The sequence below is a fragment of the Tinamus guttatus genome, unplaced genomic scaffold, assembly GCF_059628265.1.
Source record: "Tinamus guttatus ecotype Peru unplaced genomic scaffold, ASM5962826v1 Tinamus_guttatus_pri_ptg000056l, whole genome shotgun sequence".
NCBI classification, from domain to species: domain Eukaryota; kingdom Metazoa; phylum Chordata; class Aves; order Tinamiformes; family Tinamidae; genus Tinamus; species Tinamus guttatus.
This window is the reverse complement of record NW_028288590.1, coordinates 3,708,451-3,728,037: the sequence shown is the minus strand read 5'-3', so window position 1 is coordinate 3,728,037 and position 19,587 is coordinate 3,708,451. Positions and strand designations below refer to the sequence as shown.

Genomic DNA, 19,587 nt, shown 5'->3' with positions numbered 1-19,587 from the left:
TGAGGATAAAAGAAAGGAATTGCTGTCCTTTCATCTAAGGCATTAGCCTAAGCAAGAGCTTGTTTTATTATGTGGAAAGCCACAGATGAACCGTAGGAAAGAAAAACATTACCAGTAAGAAAATAAAATGCCAACAATAAATGTGTCTGGTTACTGAACTACGATAAGCACATTACGAACGTTTGAGGACAGTAAGCCAGACAGTATCTCGAATTATCCCGGTTTCCTACAGTGCTGTAATGGATGTGAACACTAACTTGGGCAGCAGGCACTGAAGTTCAGATGATGGCCCCGTTAGACAAGTTCTGATATGATTAAGTACTATATGAACAAATCCTGCCCACCCATGAATCTAGAAATAAGATAGTGTTGCTATGCAGCAGCAAACATAACCTGGGAGTTAACAATTAAGCTAGTTGCATGAACCAAAGTTGATTCCCTGCAAGTTCTTGATGTTGCTTCACAGCAGTAATGAGTATCATCCCCTGAGCACTGAGTAGACATAACTTCAACTTGAAGATTTAGCCACTTTGTTACAGGTAGTTCGGTTGAAGAACCAGATCAGCAAACGGACTCACCAGCTGCATGTGAACGTGGATATATGCTCTAACTACCACAGCAAGCAGAAAGCATCACAGAGAAAGCAATTATATAAGAATTATTTATCATCAGTATTGCTAAGATGAAAACTCACATCACATACTAAAGGGATTTTATTTATTTCTACTAAATCTAAAGTACTTGCAAATACCTTAAGAGTAATTGACTTATCCAACCATTTTCACATACCCTGAATATTCCAGTCCTAGGAGAACTCACATTGCAGATTTAGGGAACAAAGATGTACATACTTTTAACATTTAATCTTGCAGAAAAACAAAACAAACCATCAATCAAACAAAAATCATCCCAGGCATATGTGCAAGCTCTCACCTACTACAACAAACACTGTTAACTTAATGAGAAAGCTAACCTGTATGTAAGCCAAGAAACTATTTGAAATTTGCTTATAAAACAAAGATATAGTTTCAGTTATTTGCTTAACAAAAATCTCAGAGGCAGTGGCCTTTTTTGCTTGTTTGTTTGCTTTAAATGTAGGCTCCCTATGAATAATCTGTTCCTTATAACTGCTATATTCTAGGTAAGTTTTTCTCTTCAGGAGGAAAACTAAAACAAGAACAGTTATTTCTTAATATGCATGAGGTATAAACACAATTGCAAGAGCTAAGATGTTATGAAAAAATAATACTGAATAAAAAGAAATGATTTTGATCATAGATTTCCATGAAAGGAGGAAAAGTGAGGTAAAGGAATTCCAAACCTACTGTCTCCAAACAGGAAAATTTTTGGCCATGTCAATACAGTCCAAAGAAGATAAATAGTATTATATAGTATCATCACTGATCTCTCTCCCCTACAGTTTGACAGAATTTGATTTTTTTTTTTTTTTTTTTAACTACTGCGATTTTTAGCTGTCAGCAATGACATTTTAAGGACTTATCCCTCCTCAACCACAAAATGAAGGCTATGGACTCAGACCGGTAACAAGCCTGTATCTCTCTGCAACACGGCTGTTTTTCCAAGGAGAAATAATTTTTTATAGTTTTCAGTGTTACACTGTCACAGGACAAACAACATCCATCTGCACAGCTTGTTTAAACCCCACAAAGCTTAACAGCTCCCAGAACTGTCATTTTGTTCCTTACCAACTTCTGCAGATCACTACTGGTTCCCTAAAAAGGAAAGTTATTTTGGCAACTGACAGTACCTTAAATATCACACCCTTCCACAAAACAGGAGCTGAATGCCTCATAGCAGGCAATTACCAGTTATCCAGCTTTGACAAAAATGTTTGTCAGACTATGAGCTTACTGAAAGTCATTACAAAAATAACAAAACTACAGGGAAGGAAATAATCTAGAGACCACGACGGGCAAGGCACAGAACAATTTAGTCCAACATGTCACTATGCCTGATGACCTAAATGGATCAGAGAGGAAAAATGAAAGTCAAGGACTTGAAGACCTAAAACTCCTGACATGTCTCAGGCTCAGCACATGTAGCAGTGAGCTTGCCAAGCCAAGCGATAGGAAGGTCCTGGAGCAGTCTGCAGATGGTAGAGAAAAATCGGGGGACACATTGCTGGCGCAGATGTTGGCACAGAGCACAGCTGAGGATGCTAAGCCAGCAATATCCAACTGCTCCCCTTTCACAGGTTCCTACTGCAGACTAGCTCTAGATCAGCTGCGCACTGGACAAGACACTAACTACATTTGCTAACAGACTAGCGTATTCCTTGAGCAGATCGCATGTAGTCTCACACAAAAGTTTGTGTGGCCCCACATGAGAACTGAAGAGCAGTAAGTACAGCTAATTTCCCTAAGACACTCCTCATACAAAACAAGTTGCTCATTTGGTGTTTTACTAAACTTTCCTGAGTTCTGACATAAAACAGCAAGCTGGGCTCTTTTTGTTCGGTAATTCCTGATGCACCAGTGTCAGATGGTAAATTAACATTTGCCCACTGTAAGGCACACTACAGCTTCATATATACAGCTTCCATATATTCCCACTGTCACTACATACAGCCTTCTTTGGAGAAGGCTGATCTCCTTAAAACATCATAAACTGATCACCCTACCACTGAACTTGTCCAGAAAATTTTCAAGTAAATACTGATTCTCTTAAGAAAGGAAGTCCCTAACTCACTGGTAACCAACAGAAATAATTTCTGTTTCTTAGGTCTCTGCTCAAGATTCTTCTTGTGCACTGACGAATTAAAGGCAGATACAAAAGACTAGCATTAAATCAGAGAGGTGCTGGTGCTGCAAGTCACCCATCACTGACTGAAGACGTAAATGCTTCACGTATTGTATTAGCAATACACCATTGCAAAATCATTTTTTTTCTCATGAGAAAAAATTTAACAGCTTTATAAATACAGATGTAGCACTAGTAATAGCTAGCAGTTCTTGCTCATAGAAAAAAAACATCCTGGAAAAGCTCAGCCCAGATACACACTACAGAATCAGTAACCTTGGCTCATTATTGACATATTTGTGTACCTTAGCAATCTGAAGGAAGAAGCATTCTTGAAAATACCTCATCATATTTCTTATCTTAGTATTGCTTCAAGACCTTTGTACCTAAGCCCAGAATTGAGTCAGCTGAATTTAGATAAGCTTGCAAGCCAAGATTGGATTAGACTAGAAATATCCCATGTTTTAAAAATTGGGCTATATAGCATTAAAATTTTAACTACAGCCTATTATAAAATCATTTATCACTTACAATTTATAAATTATTAATAACTGACATAAACATGCAAGGTACTGAGAGAGTATGAAAGCTTTCAATGAATATTTTTAATTTATAGATACTACAGTAAAGAAGCTATCCTAATAAAATCACTACCCGAGAAGGGGTAGCAAATCCATTGAAACTGTGGTTACAGGACACTTGGCAGGAGCGTATGAAGCCAAAGAGACTGTAAAGAGCTACTGAGTTGCAGGCAGTAAGAAAAATACAACTTACTCAAACAGTTGAATTTCATTTCTAATCAAGGAGCAGATAACAGCACATGAACGAAGTCAGTCCGAAAGACAATGAAAGACAGTGCCTGCACTTGCAGTAATATTGGTAAGTCGGTATTAAGTAAGTCTGTCCCACTTTAGAAAGTGTAGCATGTGGTCATGCTAAACACTAGAAACGTCTGTTCATGCAGAGATGTGTTGAATTTGTAGTGATCAGCTACCTTGGGAGTCAGCAATCCACAGCCATAACATGACAAATACCTAGGGCAGAAAAGGCCTAAAGCAAGCATAGTCTGACCATATTCTTTTACACCTTTTCATGGCAAACTTCCAAGGTGCTAGATGCCATTTCAAATGAAGAAATTGTAAAATAAGCATGGTACACTAGCTCTGAAGTTATGTAAAAGCAGAATTTTAGCCTATTGATTAGCCAATAGATTTAGCCAAATTTATTGATTTGCCACACAAAACGTACAAACATGACACTACAGCTATTCCACTGCCTGTCCATTTCTGGATGTTTCCTAAAATATTTCTGGAAAAGGAACTGGGAAATCCTGCCTTGGGGAAGAAATAGGTGCCTTGGAAACAACAACTATCAAGATGGGCCTCAAAGCTGTTTCGCAACAAGAGTGGACAGTGGAGCAGGCAACCTACCTGCCTACCCACCCACGAAAAGCAACTGGCAAGGCTGGGAGAGGAACCAACTTCTATAATGTGAAAATGCTCTTAACCTGAACCAGTAAAGTGAAGGCCTTTGCCTTGTTTGCTGTGCTTTTGGAAGCAAGGAAATCTTCCTTGTTTTTCTGAAGTACTCACTACATTCATGATTATGGGGAACCTGAGTTCTTCGGTCTTCCATGAAAAAACAAAAAACCAAACGTGAACTGAGCATTACTTTTATATCAGAAGTGCAAACAGATCTTTGGAAGACTCTTAATTCAATGGGAGATTAAAACCAGTAAACACATCGCAATTTCCCAACAGCAAGTTAAATTAAGCAGATCTTGCATAAATGCACACAAAGAGGCTACTTAGAGGAAAAATAAATAATGTCAATAATACAGAAAACATTTTCACAGAAAAAAGAAAAAAGCATGCGTTTCAGTCTTAGAAATTTCTGCCAAGTCATTTAAGGAAGTTGGGATACAGTATAAATGGCAGAAAACTACAACATTTTACTAGTACATTACACCAAAGAACGGAATTTTTAAAAATATTTAGTCTTCAGAGGAACTAAAGAAAGCTGTAAGACTGAGAATATACTCTCACACAGAAGGTGATCATAGAGAACAATAAAGAAAAATGTTAGCAGGGTCACATGTTTAAACAATTTTCATCTTTTATTACTTACCGTATCCCATATCTGAAGCTTTATTTGTTTTCCATCAATAGTTATCATTCGAGCCCCAAATTCTACACCTGAACAGACATTACAGAAATGTTTCTGGTAAGCAAAATGAATTAAAATTCAGCCTTTTGTATCCATCTTTTAATGCAGCTTTAAGATCATTAACAGTAACTAAGCACAAATTTCAGTCTATTGCTACAGCAAGTTAAAATCCGAGAAATGCCTAGAAATAGCAAACATTTATACAGCTATCAAGTTTCAATTACTTTGTGTTTCACATACCATTATTTCTGAAAAAAAATAAAGCATTACCAACTTAAATTTTGTCTAACATTGCTCATTGTCTAGATTTGAATGGAGTCTTCTAAATAAGTAGTTCTGCACTGGAGATATCCCAAACATCTCTCTAAAAGCTTGTTAGGTTTGCTGCATTCTGCAGAAGAAATCATTTTCTAGGGAATCCACCAAAACTACTTTCCAACACACACGTTACTGGAAACCAGCATAAGCTGTTGGCCAAAGAAAACTGATTCTCTTAAGGTTCCAAACAACTTGGAAAAAAAATGCAGGAAAAAGCTACCAATGGGGGAGGTAGGAGAAGAAGATAGGAGGAGGGAACACACAAATGACTATATTTTGAAATCTTCTGCAAAGCGTGACCAACGTCCTTGGGATACCAAAAGCATCAACACTGCAGCTATTACACGATCTCTAAATGCAGAGATATGGAACTGCTGATTTAAAAGCAGCAATCCAAGTGTTTAGTTTAGTATCCCCATAGAAAGAATGAAAGAATATCTACCCTCTTATCAAATTCTATACTGTGAGAAAATTGTCAATCTGAAGCAAAAAAAATCAAACAAAAAAACAGCACAAAGAAGGAATAGAAGCTGTTCAGTTCTGGAGTAAGGGTAATGTCCTAAGCATAACAGGAAAACTAAACAGAAGTTTAGTCCAGTTCCCAAATGACCTGAGGCAGATGTTACAGTGTTCTCCCTGAATTTCCTAAACTTTAGAGTTCACATTTTAGACTGGCTATACTAAAATTTTTGGATGAATTTTGTAAAACCCTAGATGGTACAATTTTTACTCCCCAATATCTAATTTTGGTTTCCCTTCTCCTGAGTTACTTGCAGTAGAAATAGAAGCTGCATTCCCATTTGTTAAAATAGTTGTACTATACTGATAAAAGTTAGCCTGCGTAATTAAACTTTTTTTAATCCACAAATTCTAACAAGTCAGAACAGCATCAACTAGAAAATACCAACCCTTTTGATCACATGCTGTGTGGAAATTCACATAAGTTTGAACATGGTGAATGTGAAGCCCCTTCTCAGCTCAGCATGTTCCTGAGGAACATGAGGCAGGACTGCCAAGGCCACAAACGATACACTAGGTGTGACATATGAACCCATAAGGGAAGGTGACAGTAAGTCCCGTTTCCATAGAGAGCTCAGGTTCGTTACTCAACCAGCCTAGCCACTGCAAAAATCCTCAGGAATATTTAAAAACTGATGTGAGACTATTAATTTGAATTAAATCAGTCAGCCACACACAAGGGGTGCAAGGCTTGTCATGCTAGAAACAGAAGCCATAATCAAACCACCTGATTCACATACAAGGGAGGTCCTGCTCAAAGGTCCTGCTACTTCTATGAGAAGTAGCGTCTACTACGCTCAAGAGAAAGACTAATCTGAAGACTAACCTTGTTCAAGAAAAAGATATATATATTCACACACTATTCCTCATATTTTATGTGGAAAGATAAAGGAAGTTCATAGAATCTGTTGTCATCAGGATAAAGGCAGTTCATAGAATCTGTTGTCATCAGATCACAGGCAATGCATCCTTTCATAATTAATTCATTTCCTTTAGTATCAGTATGAAATCATACCTCATATCAGATTCTAATCCAAATGAGGAAACAGGAATAAACCCTGTCCCTTCCAGACAACAAACACCTCTGAGTTCCAGTCCTTCTCCACCAAGAAGTTAGTCTTCCCAAATAGTGTTTGTATATTCATCTTTTAAGTTAAAGTCCTTTTTAAGTTAAATCCTTTAGTTATCTGCTGTTTGTCTTCAGGTTTAGGCTAACATTCCATTCTCTAACAAAAAGTCTCAATTTATATATACAATAAGGTATTTCAAGCTTGACCAATTCCATTTCCATATCCAGCTTTTAGCTATTCTGAAGAAAGAGTTTAGGCATTATCTGAACCAATTTAAACAATTTCATAGTTATGTTACTTTCCCAGTAAGAAGCTGGCTTCCACTTAGCTTCATTAGCTAACAAATATTCATCACATAAAGAAATAAATGATGCCTTAATACAGCACAAATCCTACGCTGGCTCAGCACAATAAACTCACAGGCTCAGATACTCTACTGCTTACCATCATTAAAAAAACAAACACACACACACACACACTTTAAAATAGTGTATTACCATCAAGGAGACAAAACAGACCTACCAATAGTAAGATCATGGACTGGTTGAAATCGCTTGTCTGTAAACTGTAACAATAAACATGATTTCCCAACACCTAAAAAAGGAAAAAAAAAAGGAAAAAAAATTTAAGCAATTTCAAAAAATATTTATTAAGAACCAATAAAAATTAATTGAATTAAATCATGTATATAGTTTAAAATCCATTACAAGGACATGAAATACCAGATCTCACCCACTCTGAAGTGTATCAATCTTTTTGTATATTTGTATAATGTAAAAGCTTTTAAATTTCCAAAAAATACTGAAGTTCAAGTATTGACTATCCAGAAATAGAACACTATGTATTTAAGAAGTATGTCTGCCTTTAAAAATACTGAAGATCAGTTTCCTATCAGACTTTTGAGCCTTCACTATACATCATCTCACAGCAGTAACTACAGGTCTCCTCCCCACAGCTCTGTGCTTGCTTTACCTGCCTCTCCAGGGCCTTGGGGTTCCTTCCAAGCCAGCTCGACTCAGCAGAGCCTCCCTCGCACCCCTCTCCATTTATCAGGAGCAGCTCCTCAGAACTCCCACACACGCTCCTGACTACTGGCTGACCAGACAGGCCAAGCACAATTGGCAACAGATGATATCTGAGGGGAACAATTTTTGTATTGTGTGAATGACTACTTTGTATTGTATGGGCTACTTCACATTACATGGACACTGCCCAGTAGATAGGCAGTTCCTTCTATATGTAGAAGCATTGAAAAGCCAAAGCTAATGCAGTTGATGGAGTACTCAGACCACCTACGTTTATAAGCATCTACCTTTTTACAAATTTTACAATACTTAAAATTATAATCCCTCGTTCTTTTACTTGGAGATCATTCTTCCAGGCCAACTCTATCTAATTCTGCATTTTCAGCCTTTTAAAACCTCTGCAGTCAAATGTTTGGATTACATATATTTAAACTCTCTGACCTATATTACAGAATACCTGATTCTGTAATATTCGAGTTTCTCCTGTGCTCTTCTTTATCCACAGAGCAAGATGAGGCTATTTTAGCCATCATACAAGCCAGGCAACAACTGATCCCAAAGGACTTCTCTGGTAACAAAATACAGCAACCAAAGGCATACGAACCACCAGGCTGCGACTCACAGGATGAGTGTGCCAGAGGTTTGCACACAGTGTTAATGATCTTTTACTTTTCAAAGTGCTAAACTTCTTGAAGTTTGACCATTTTATAAGGAAACAAAGCCCATACAACTATAATCACTGTCCATCTGTCAGTCTGTTCTTGAAAGCTAAGACCTAAGACCAGTTTCAATCAAATCTAACAGAAATATGAGAAGTGCCCTTGATTTTGTCACAAAATGAGTTGTAATAAAATGACACTCTGAAATTAATGCCTCAGCTGATGCAGCAATTCCAGCCATCCAAGCCAATTGCTGTTGCTGATCCCCTCCTCTTCACCACAGCCTGTTCATGCGCATTTACCCCACACGGTCCCAGAACTTGTCCAAGCCATTTCAGCTGTCCACTGGGTTACACACTGGCTGAACGAGAGTGACAAAGCCACAGAAACTACTTAATATTAAGTCAGACAAGCCTCAGAGCTAGGTAAAAGAGGGAACAGAAATGCAGCAGCCAGCAGATGAATGCTCAGACTGGCACAACACTACGTCCCAAGGCAAAGTGTGCAGCATCAGTCTTAGCAGATAGTTCTCCTTTCTGTACAGCACTGTCTTATGGCAGCAAGCTATGAGTCCCGAAGCAGGGTGGAAGCAGGTAGAGATTATGCTGCATCCAGCCTCTCAACACAGTTAGCAGACATGAAAGATGTGGCATGGATAAGGAGTGTGGGGGAAAGCACTGGAAGAAAGAAAGAACTGGGGAGAAGGCTAGAAAGAATACTGATGCTGTGGAGACGGAAAACAAGTCTTAAGGAACCTAGAAATATTAATAATTCTTCTACTCACAGAACACTATATATAGATAGATAACTTTGGTACCACTGCCGAAACAGAGCTGCCCTCCACAAAAAGTAATCACCACCCTACTTTTAAGAAGAAAAAAAAAAAAATCTATAAATCAGTACAGAAATAGAATCCAGAATAGCTTTTGTCACTAATCTTGCCAAACAATTTCAGGTTCATTTGATAAATGAGGACCCCATAACTGTCATAAAATGTTGCCTGCACATATTTTACATGCATTAGAAAAATAACTTCAAAACTCAATGGAAAAAGTGACCCCTGATTAGGTGTCTAGCAGTGGCACTCACATGTCAGTCTGCTTTTTGGTTCAGGTGAAAACACAAACACTAGCATGTGCACAGAGCAGATCAAGCCCTTTCAATGCAAGCACTGCCTTGAGCTGGCTCAAGACAACTGAGAAACTGCGCACTTACTTACTTCCTGCAGGCCTTTTAGAAGCAGTCTACACATCTAAAGGGTCACAACAGAAAAAATAAATCAGTCTGTTTAATGTTATTCCTTTCATTTTAGATCTTTATGGAAAAAAAAATCTGTAAGTTCCATAAGTTTTTGCACTGTTGTTGACTGAAAAAAAAGACTCGAGTTGCATACAAAGATATAGTGACTGTTAACTTGTAATCGATTTTTAAATAGCAACTAGAAATACTGAAGCTTTTTTCCCCCCCGCCTATGTTTTTAAATGGTGATGTTTTGGTTACATTTTATAAATTTGACATTGCAAGTTTGTAACCAGAAAGTTTTCATTAGCATAGCTGGCAGCCCATACATTTCTAGAGCTTGAGAGAGAACTCTGCTATCATAGACAGAGCCAGCAAGCCACAGAGCAAGAGTCTGCCTCCCCTATAGCAGGAGCTATATATGAACTCCTGAGCAGTTGATCACTTTGTGAACATACAGAGATGCTGCAAAGATCAACTAACAGTTGTGTACCAGGCAATTACATTGCATACAAATCGTATACAGTAACTACACTGAATTCTATATGAAGTACTAAGAACAAAGAGGCTACATACCAGAAACTTCATTTACTTCAGACTATTAATTTTATATCTGAAATGAGGCAGAATCCCTGGAAAAATTAGTTAAGTATGTCTTAACTGTAGATATCAAAAAGTGTCCAAAAAAAAAAAAAAAAAAAGGGGGGGGACAGATTTGATATTGCATGGACAACTTTAAAATCGGGTATTTATTAACCGAGCCTCCATTTTCCTACCGCAATTATTTTAATATAACTTCAGTAATATCTTCCCCAGAAAAAAAAAAAAAAATATATATATCATGTCTTTAAATAAGAATTGAGCAAAGCTTGGACATACTTAGGCAAGCAATACTGTAAACAAAAGCTCTGGATTCTTGCTTAGGAGTAAATTAAAGTGGTGGATTACGTGCCAAAGATAGAGTGTATCTTTGAGGCTGCCTGTTTCAGGACCACTTCTCAGTAGCCAGACAGTGAGTGACAGAAAGTGAACTGGAACTCAGGCTACAGCAGTGTTTTATCCTCAGATCCTGAATTCCAAACATCAGCCTGAGCTGGTTCCAAATCTATCTGCTTTCAGTAGCAGCTTTCTACTGCTACTAGAAAAGCAGTGGCAGCTTCCAATTTATCTGGGGGCTGCTCCACAACTAATTCCACTCGAGAAAGCACTGCCAGGCTTTCCTATCTCAGCCTTGGCCAGTCACACTTCAGCTCCTCCCTGTCTTACATCAGCACCGGTATCCGTTTCACTGCCCAGCAAGCCAAAACGGGTAAGACTAACCTCTCCCTCTGCACCCAGAAGGTTATGCAATGAGCCAAAGCAAGGAACTGATCCAGCGGAATACTACACTCATCCAAAATGCCAGTTATGTACAAAGATCAGGGCTACAAAATATACTGAAAGAGAAATTATTCTTTTCAGTGTCAGGCTGCACTCATAACAATTCAGAAAGCAGCTCAGGAACCATAGCACAGTCAATGAAATGGCACAGCCAATTTAATGACTTTAATCAAAAAAGCAGATTTGTTTCCTTCTCCCCTTCTAACTCCCGTGACCCTATTGTGAGAGGCCCAAGGAAAAAGAAATTCATGAAACCAGCCTAATAAAAATCGATTCCTTTTTACTTCATTAGTTGTCATCTTCAAAGTCTGAGGTGCACTAGAGTCATCACTAGTGAAGCTTCCAGGCTCTCCTCACTACTAGATCTGTCTGCTGACAAGCTATAGCCACAAAGCAGGGATCCACAACCACTTAAACCAGTCTAACCCAGCCTGCAGTCCTGTTCCCTGCACTGATGCTTCTGTCAGTCACTGTGTCAGTGCAGGGAATCATAGATCACTTTCTCACTTATTTGCAAAAGCACCTCTGCTTCCTAAGAAATGTGAAAGAGGAAAAGCCTTTCAGTAGCAGTCCCAATTCAGATTTGCCCTCAGAATTCAGCTTTGATACCAATTTAGATTTACTGCAGTTGCCTCTGATGGGTAGAGTCACTGCTTCCTGCAGAGTGCCACCTTCTTACTCAGAATGGCTCTTATACTTCCGTGACTGCAGAGTTTTGTTGTCGGGGTTAGTTTTTTTAAAATCATCTTCATGAGTTGCACCAAAGAATCTCTGAATGATCAGACAAGCAACAATACTGACAGCTCAGAAGCAGAAGTCTGCAGCTAGGACAAGGAGTGGCCATGGGGTCCACCCAGTTTGGCAGCAGCTAACTATTACAGTGGCTTACCTATTCACAGAACAATTCACAAACAGGGCAAACCAAACTGCTCACCACCACACAACTGGAGACATGCAGTCTCTATCTTGCTGCAACTTATTCTCCCAAACTACTCAGTAGAAAATTAACCTGAGAATAGAGCGAGTTGAATTAGCTCATGAAAAAGTGTGGCAGTCTCCACAGAGCAAGGGGAGCAAGAACTTCTCCTTTCCCCAGTAACCAACTGGCAGCTCAACTCAGGTACTCATGGAACCAAATCCCTGGTACAAACTGAGCTTAAACAAGCTGTCTGCTGCTCCTACTTCCCTTTAAGAAACAAACAAGGAGGAGAGAAGAAGAAGAAAAAAAAAGAAAAAAAAAAAAGAAAAAAAAACTGTAAATAATCTGAGCACAGTCTCTGACAGCAGACAAGTTTCTAACCAACTTTAAAAACAACTCAGATTTAAACCAGATAAACAGTACAAATATCATAAGAGACAAACCTCTAATCTGACTGATGAGCTATTTCTAGTTCTTTGTGGCAGACTGCACTACTTTAGATCTCTTCCAGATGTTAACCGAACCCAATAAATTTCTTGTGACAGGCAGCAACTCATTCCCTCTCTCCTGCCTTTCCAACCACATCATCTTTATGCAACTCAGCAAAGTGCTACATTACCAACCACAGGCCTAGTAAGACAGCAACCTAAAGCAGAGATTTTTCTTTCCCCTCAACCTTTTATCAGTCAGCTGTTTGTCAGTAACAATTCTGTCACTAAATAAGAAAAATAAAATGAATAGGAAGGAGAGATTACAAAGTTTCAATCAGTAATCTCTACAATCAGAGGGACCTTCATATATAAATTAAAAAAGAATAAGGAAAGAAAAATAACCTTTAAGATTTTTAACAATGACTACATAAGTTTGGGGAAAGCAATACTATAAAAGGGAATTTTTAACTCTTTTTGAAGAGTATTCATCCTCATTGCTTAGATTAGATAAATAAATGTATGCCATTGTAAATAACTCACAGCAAACCACTGCTTTAAGTTTTTCTTTCTACATAAAAATTAGTCCACATCTACATACTGAAAAGAAGTCTTCTGCTCTATCACATTCCTTTTAGTATGGCATTGCCCAAATGATAACTCTGCAGATAATAATAATAACAGTAATAATAATAATAAAATTCTCTCCAAACAAAATTAAACTACATGAAGCTATAGAAAACCTGTTAATGGCCTGGATGGCCATGAAAAGAAAGCTGCCAGTCATTCACAATAATTTTTATTTTTAAACTTATCTTTTAAAACAGAAGTTAAGAACTATGGAGGCACACAGGAACACTCATGAGATGAGCTATAGATTATCTACTTAGAGCTCAGTATTTCTAGTTAACTTCTAAGAAGATAAGAAAATATATATGTTTATAAACACGTGATTATCTGCCCTCTTAGGGACGGATCAAAGTATTACCAAAAGGGTCTTACGCCAAGATGCAAGTAGTACAGATCTGTGTGCGAGTTCTCAACCATATCACAAGGTGCTATCAACAGCTTTGGTAAGATGAAAATCTGTGTTATAGAGTATCAATAGGAAATACATGTAGAAAACAAGGGTAAAAGTTTCCTGCCCTGCATGTTGCCAGTTTATAAGAGCTGTCCCAGAACAAAGTGTAGTGACACCAGATACATATTCACAAAAAACAGTAACTAAAAAATAGCCTAATTCTCTAATGTTGCTTAATTTCAACAACTGAGAATTTCCTATACAAGGTGCTACAGTAGACTAGACAGCTTGATTTCCTCCATAAAATAGGAAAAGTTAGATTATTGAGCAATTATACTTTGTCTCACAATCTTCCCCTAATACAAGCAGATAACATAAAAGTGACTGTTGCTGCCAAGGAGATCTATTGAAACAGGAAGGTAAGGAAAAGTACATTGTGCAAGAGGCTCCAAAGGTTCCTCAATAAACAGATACAAGAAAAATAGAAGGCAGACATGCCCATGGAAGATGCAGCAACACTGATCGTTCAGATAAACTGTGTTGGTGGAAAGTATTCTGACCCCTGCAAAACTGGTATTTGAGATGTATGGAACTGCAACGTTTGATAGAAACTGGTGAAAACATCTGGATATAAGAAATCACTGATAAATGCATATTATAACTTACTATCATAAATAACTTCAGATTTATTCTGTTATGGTTGTTCATAGAGCTCTAGTGCCAGAAGTATCAGTAAAAGAAAAAGTCACTGAATGCTGATGAAGCACTGAAGCAAGGAATAAGAAAGGACAAGATCTGCTGAGCAAAAGGCAGTCTTGCACAGTCAGGTGTCATTTTTAAAAGACTGAGATCACACTGAATTTTTGCATTGAAGTGGATGCAAGCATTTGCAATCGTAATTCAGGATACACATGCAGGTGGGCCTTGTATAACTGCAGACTTTTTTTTGTTCTTCTGTTGATTGCTTGCATAACCCACTTTGTTTTGTAGCGCTGGAAAAGGAAGATGAGCTAAGTATCAACATCCACCCTGGGTTGACGCTGCCTTATTTTTCATCCACGGTTTGTTTACAACTAATTGCTGAGTCACCAAGCAGTTAATCCACTTTCAAAGCCTCTAAATCAGATCGCAAAGAAATTTTTTGGTCCCTATGGATCAAGGGCATGCAAGGCCATGGGCATATCTTCACTGCTTGCAACACTGTGGTGGGCAGAACAGGAGAGGCCCCATGCACTCCATTAACTTCCATACAGCCATGAGTGCAACTGAATTTGGCAGCTGAATAGCAACACCTAAATGATCGCAGTCATTCTGGCAGCAAGCTGTGCACAACATAAATTGGCTCTTCGATACTAGCTATATTAGAATACTTAAAAGGCTCATAGGAGATCTAAATAAAAGCAAAATCAACTTCCCACTACTGGCATATTTAATTCCCTTTACTAGTGATTGTTGGACAAGTTTTAATTAGCTTCCAACAGCAACTTTTCATAAATGCTACAGGAATTTTGTTTTTTAGTAGTAAATTTGTGATCTGTTTCCTGCTTAGTGTTTCTTCTTATCCTACTGTTCCTGCATCTGCTTCTGAAGGAAAAAGATACAACTTCAGAAGTGACACACATCCATTCTGTAGCTTGTATTTCAAGCAATCTTCAATTAAGATGGAGACGGTCAACAGAAATCACTACAGGAAGAACATTTTATTGTAAAAACACTAATCTGCGTGTGATCAATATACCAGAGCAACCACTTGCTGCCCTCTCTACCACTCTGAAAATTATAGTTTTTAAGATGGACCAGAACAGAAGACCAACTGTTCCAGAGTAATATGACCCTGAATTCTGCACTACTATTTTGCACCATACTGGTCAGAAAAATCTCCTTTTACTTCTCCTGACTCTACTGAAGTAATCTCGTGTCCTCTAGCTTGGCTTAGGACCTGACAGCCATCTAAACTCAAGTAAAAACTGAAGTCTTGTCATCATCTATCAAGATTATAGCCCTGATGTTTTGATGTTAATTTGTACTACAGTTTCTAAAGAAGGCCTGTAGAGCTTAAATGCAGGGTAGAAGAAAAAAAAAAAAAACACACACAGTACTTGCAAACCAGTCTATTTAACACCACACATGTAAGGCACCTATATGGTAATTTACTGTAATAGTACAGTAAGTTGCAGCAATAGATTAACTGGTTTGTCAATATGAAGTATAATTATGCAGGTATCCCTATACTAGCATGTAAAGGGACAGCCATGTCATCAAATTTCATAAAGAGAGTATTTATTCAGCTATGAGGAAGACAATGAGGAAGATGCATAAGCACAACAGCTTGTTATATACCTTGCCCTGCCAAAAGTACAATTGAAAAAGAGGTCACCTATATCCACAGTATACTAGGGAAGTAGGGAAAAATTGGCAAAACTGCATCAAGCATCCATCCCTATCAGCACATGGTTATGCCTCCAGCATTCCTAAGCAACATTACTTGCAACATGGTAGTCAATGACAAATGGGAGAGAGCAAGTTTTTAAAAATGGATAAGCAAATGGATGGTGGCTGTGGGGAAGAGCTCACATATACGACATAGGAAAACGGTTAAAAATGGCTCTTGTAGAAGTGGGGTGTTTAAAACTCCCTTTGGCAGCACGTCCTGGCACTCGGGCAGTTTGCTGCTTCCAGCCGGGCCGCAAATACCATCCCCGCGGCCTACGCTCAAGGCTCCTTCCGGCACCGCTCTCTGCGCTGCCAGGAACCCGGCGGCACCCCCTAGGCCTCCGCGGGGAACGCGGGGCCGCTGCCCCGCCGCGCCTGCCGCCCCCCGAGCGCGGGCCGGGCCGCGACGGAGCGCGGGGCCCGCGGGGGCGGCCGCGGGAGGCGGCGCGGGCCGCGGGCGGGGCGCGGCGCAGGGGCGGGGGCGCCGCCGCCTCCTCCCCGCGCAGCCACCACGTCGACGGAGCCAACACTGCGGAAATGGGAGCGGGGCGCGGGCCCGGCGCCCTCCCCCGGCCCGCGCCGCTCACCTGTGTCCCCGATGATGATGTACTTGAAGAGATACGCGTAGGCCATGGCCGCGCCGCCGCCGCCTCGCGCTGCCTCCTGCGTGACGCGCGCTCTGCCCCCGCTGGCGCTGCGGAGAGGTCGAGACGGTTAACGGCTAGCGGCCGCAACGGCCGCCGGGCGGGGAAGGGGGGGTGGTGGCGCTCCCTCCTACCTTCGCCCGCCGCTGTGCGCGGGGGCGCTCGCTCTGCCCCGCTCCCTCCTTCCCCCTTTCCTGCCTCCCGCGGCCCGGAGCGGCGGGAAGGGCGCGCGGCGAGAACAATAACAGCGCGCGGCGCCCCCAGCCCCGCCGGCAACGTCACGCACCAGCCCGCGCTCCGCCCCGCGACGCGCCGCGCACGACCCGGAAGTGCTGAGGCAGCCGCGCCGCCGCCCGGCCCGGCCCGGCCCCGCGCGGCGCAGCGCGCGTGCGCGCCCGCCACAGCCCCCCCCCCCCTCCCGCCCCGCCCCCCCGGGAGGCACCGGGGGATTTTCCCAAAATAAAAAACTCAGCGCATTTTTTTTTGTTTGATTGTTTTTGTTTTGGGCTTTTTTTTGTTTCTGTTTTTTTTTTCTACTCTTCTGTCTGTGGACATGGCAAACAAATGCTTGGCTTGAAAGGAAAGGCAGTTCCCTTTATAATATGAAAGTTCTATCTACGTTGCTTTTACTCATGAAAAAACAAACAAACAAACAAAAACACGGTGTTTTCAAAACTCCTTCATCGGTCGTTTGTCTTCTCTTTCCCTGACCCTCCCCTCCCGATCTTCTACTTTCTCAACATTATTTGTAAAACGGGGTCCTCAAAGAAAGAGTCCTCCAAAATAGGAGGTCTCGTGTCCATGACACCCAGCTTCATGACCCTCAAAAAAAGTTGTGGGAGGATCTCCAGTGGTAGATGAACTACGCTCTTGCGGAACGTGATCTTGCTTTTTGGCAACAGCATCAGAAGAAATTTATTTTTCATCCTAGTTCGCTATTCTGCTGTGTCTAGCCAGTTACTTCCCAAATATTGCCATAGATTTGATATCTTTTTATGGAGGGTTGTATTACCTTTTACTAAATTTTAGCCATTTTGATCAGGACCACTGAGTTTGTCAAGGCGTTTATCTATCAATTTTATTCCATTGCAGCCATTATATTACCCAAGTTGTTCATTTTTTTTAAAAAAGTTTTAGAACTTTATAACTTTTTCTGAGGCATATATTCCTAACGATTTCTTATACTGCATTTTTTTTTAAAGACTGCGATGCAGAAGAGTGTTAAAACCTTCCTGAAGTCCAGATACGTCATGCACCTTTTTACCTTCAGGCCATGTTGTTTTCCGGAGAAGGAAAATGGTTGGTTTAATCCTTGTCTACTCTTAAGAAATCCTGCTTTTCTCTTTGTCACTTATTATTTTTACATTCTGTTCAACTCCCCTGTGATTTTACTTGTCAGAAGTGGAGTTCCAGTGGATTTTTTCATTAATTAACAATTCAGAGTGGCTTTCCTCAGGAAAACAGGGTTTTGTTTGTTTGTTTTTGGCCTTGTTTTTCTTTTTCCTCATTATCCGAGAGGCAAAGCGGCTTCCTGTTCCCATAACTGTGCATACCGTGGCCTGCCTCTGTCCACCATATCCCAATAAATTTTCATTAAAAATAGTATCTGGTTGGAGAGAAGGAAAATCTGTAGTTGAAGTCAGTTAAAATAACAAATTCATATTGAAATGGGTCTACTTAAGTGCTCCATCATAGGTAAGAACTTCATACTGCCTTTGATTTACTGCCCATCAACCATGGGGCACAAAGTGATGGGAAATGGAGCTCCCTGAGGCCACAAGCAGACAAGATGTATTTTGATATCAAATTAGAGACGGCTGCCAATAGAGATGGTGTGACTCCGCACCCTGTAACTTGCTGTTGCTCCCTCCCATGTCCAAGCACCACTTGTGTCATCTGTGGAGCAGGGAAATGCCATGACTTAACTTCACCCGTGGAGCTACAGCCCAGTCTGGGAGGTCAGTTCCGTGGCCAGGTGTTGACTCAGAGCGTGATTCCTCTCCTGCAGAGGCTCTCTGTCCACGCTGGCAGCATTAAGGAGAACCACGTGGACTTCTATGTCTCAGCCTCGTCTGCACAGTCCTGTAGTCCCTCGTGTGACATGTCCCAGGTCTTCTGTGGCGGTATCCAGGATCCCTGCATCCTTCAGTCACAAAGAACTTGAGTGCGAGGGTTGGTCAAGCCTTGGCAACCTCTCCGTAGCGTCCCAGTGTCATAAGTTTCAAGTGTGTTTGCTTCACTGGTGGGACTCGGTTTCTTAACTTTTTAGGAAGACTTCTGTGATCTTCTAGGCCTCAAGTTTGACACAGGCAAAACCGCCCAGGATAATTCTGATCAACTTTCTACTAAGAGAGATGTCCCCATAGTGAATCTGAGGTAGCCAACTTGCCTGCAACCCAGACCACAGAGAAATGGCCACATGGGCCGCTTGCTGGCTGCTTGGCAATTAGGAAGTCACCTCTAATTTTGCTCAGTGGCTTCATGTTGAATGAATAGCCAAATCACTTCTGCTTATCCTGTCAACCTGGCATGCTTTAAGAGGTTTTATGTGTGCACGCCTGTGGAGTATTTCAGTTACTTGTGACTCTACTACTTGGATATTCCAGGTATCAGTGTTTGGTAGCGGTTTGCAAGGATAACCAACACAAATTTGTTGCTTAGGCTATCCCATGGTAAACACACACTAATTCGTTGATGGGTACTATGACTGTATGCCTAAATTATTCTGTTCTATCAGCAGTTCTACTGATTTCAGATGGCTCCAATTGGACATGAAACCAAAATTGATTATCCAAGTTACATTTAACGTTTATTTAAATGCTATTAAGAGAGTTTTAAGTAAATAGGTACTGCATGTGCTTATTTTTTAACTCTCTGTTTTCCAGACAAGTGAATATATTATTTTTTTTAGTTAAGCATAAAACATTAAGCATTAATAGAAGGCTACCATGAGCAGATTCTCAATTATTCCAAAAATAATTAGCCTATAGATGTAATAGAAGCAAT

General features: G+C 40.3%; 1 protein-coding gene across 1 annotated transcript in view; it reads right to left on the bottom strand.

Annotated features, from left to right (window-relative positions):
* The window catches only part of RAB2A (RAB2A, member RAS oncogene family), a 37,121-nt gene extending 20,256 nt beyond the window's left edge, over positions 1 to 16,865 (bottom strand). Inside the window, exons 1-4 of the mRNA XM_088540170.1 lie at positions 16,716 to 16,865; positions 16,525 to 16,631; positions 7,356 to 7,427; positions 4,888 to 4,955 (exon numbers count right to left, since the gene is read on the bottom strand). Of these exons, the coding sequence (XP_088396296.1) occupies positions 4,888 to 4,955; positions 7,356 to 7,427; positions 16,525 to 16,570 (186 nt within the window). The 5' untranslated portion in view covers positions 16,571 to 16,631; positions 16,716 to 16,865. The remainder of the gene's footprint in view (positions 1 to 4,887; positions 4,956 to 7,355; positions 7,428 to 16,524; positions 16,632 to 16,715) is intronic.
* Positions 16,866 to 19,587: the final 2,722 nt, after the last annotated feature.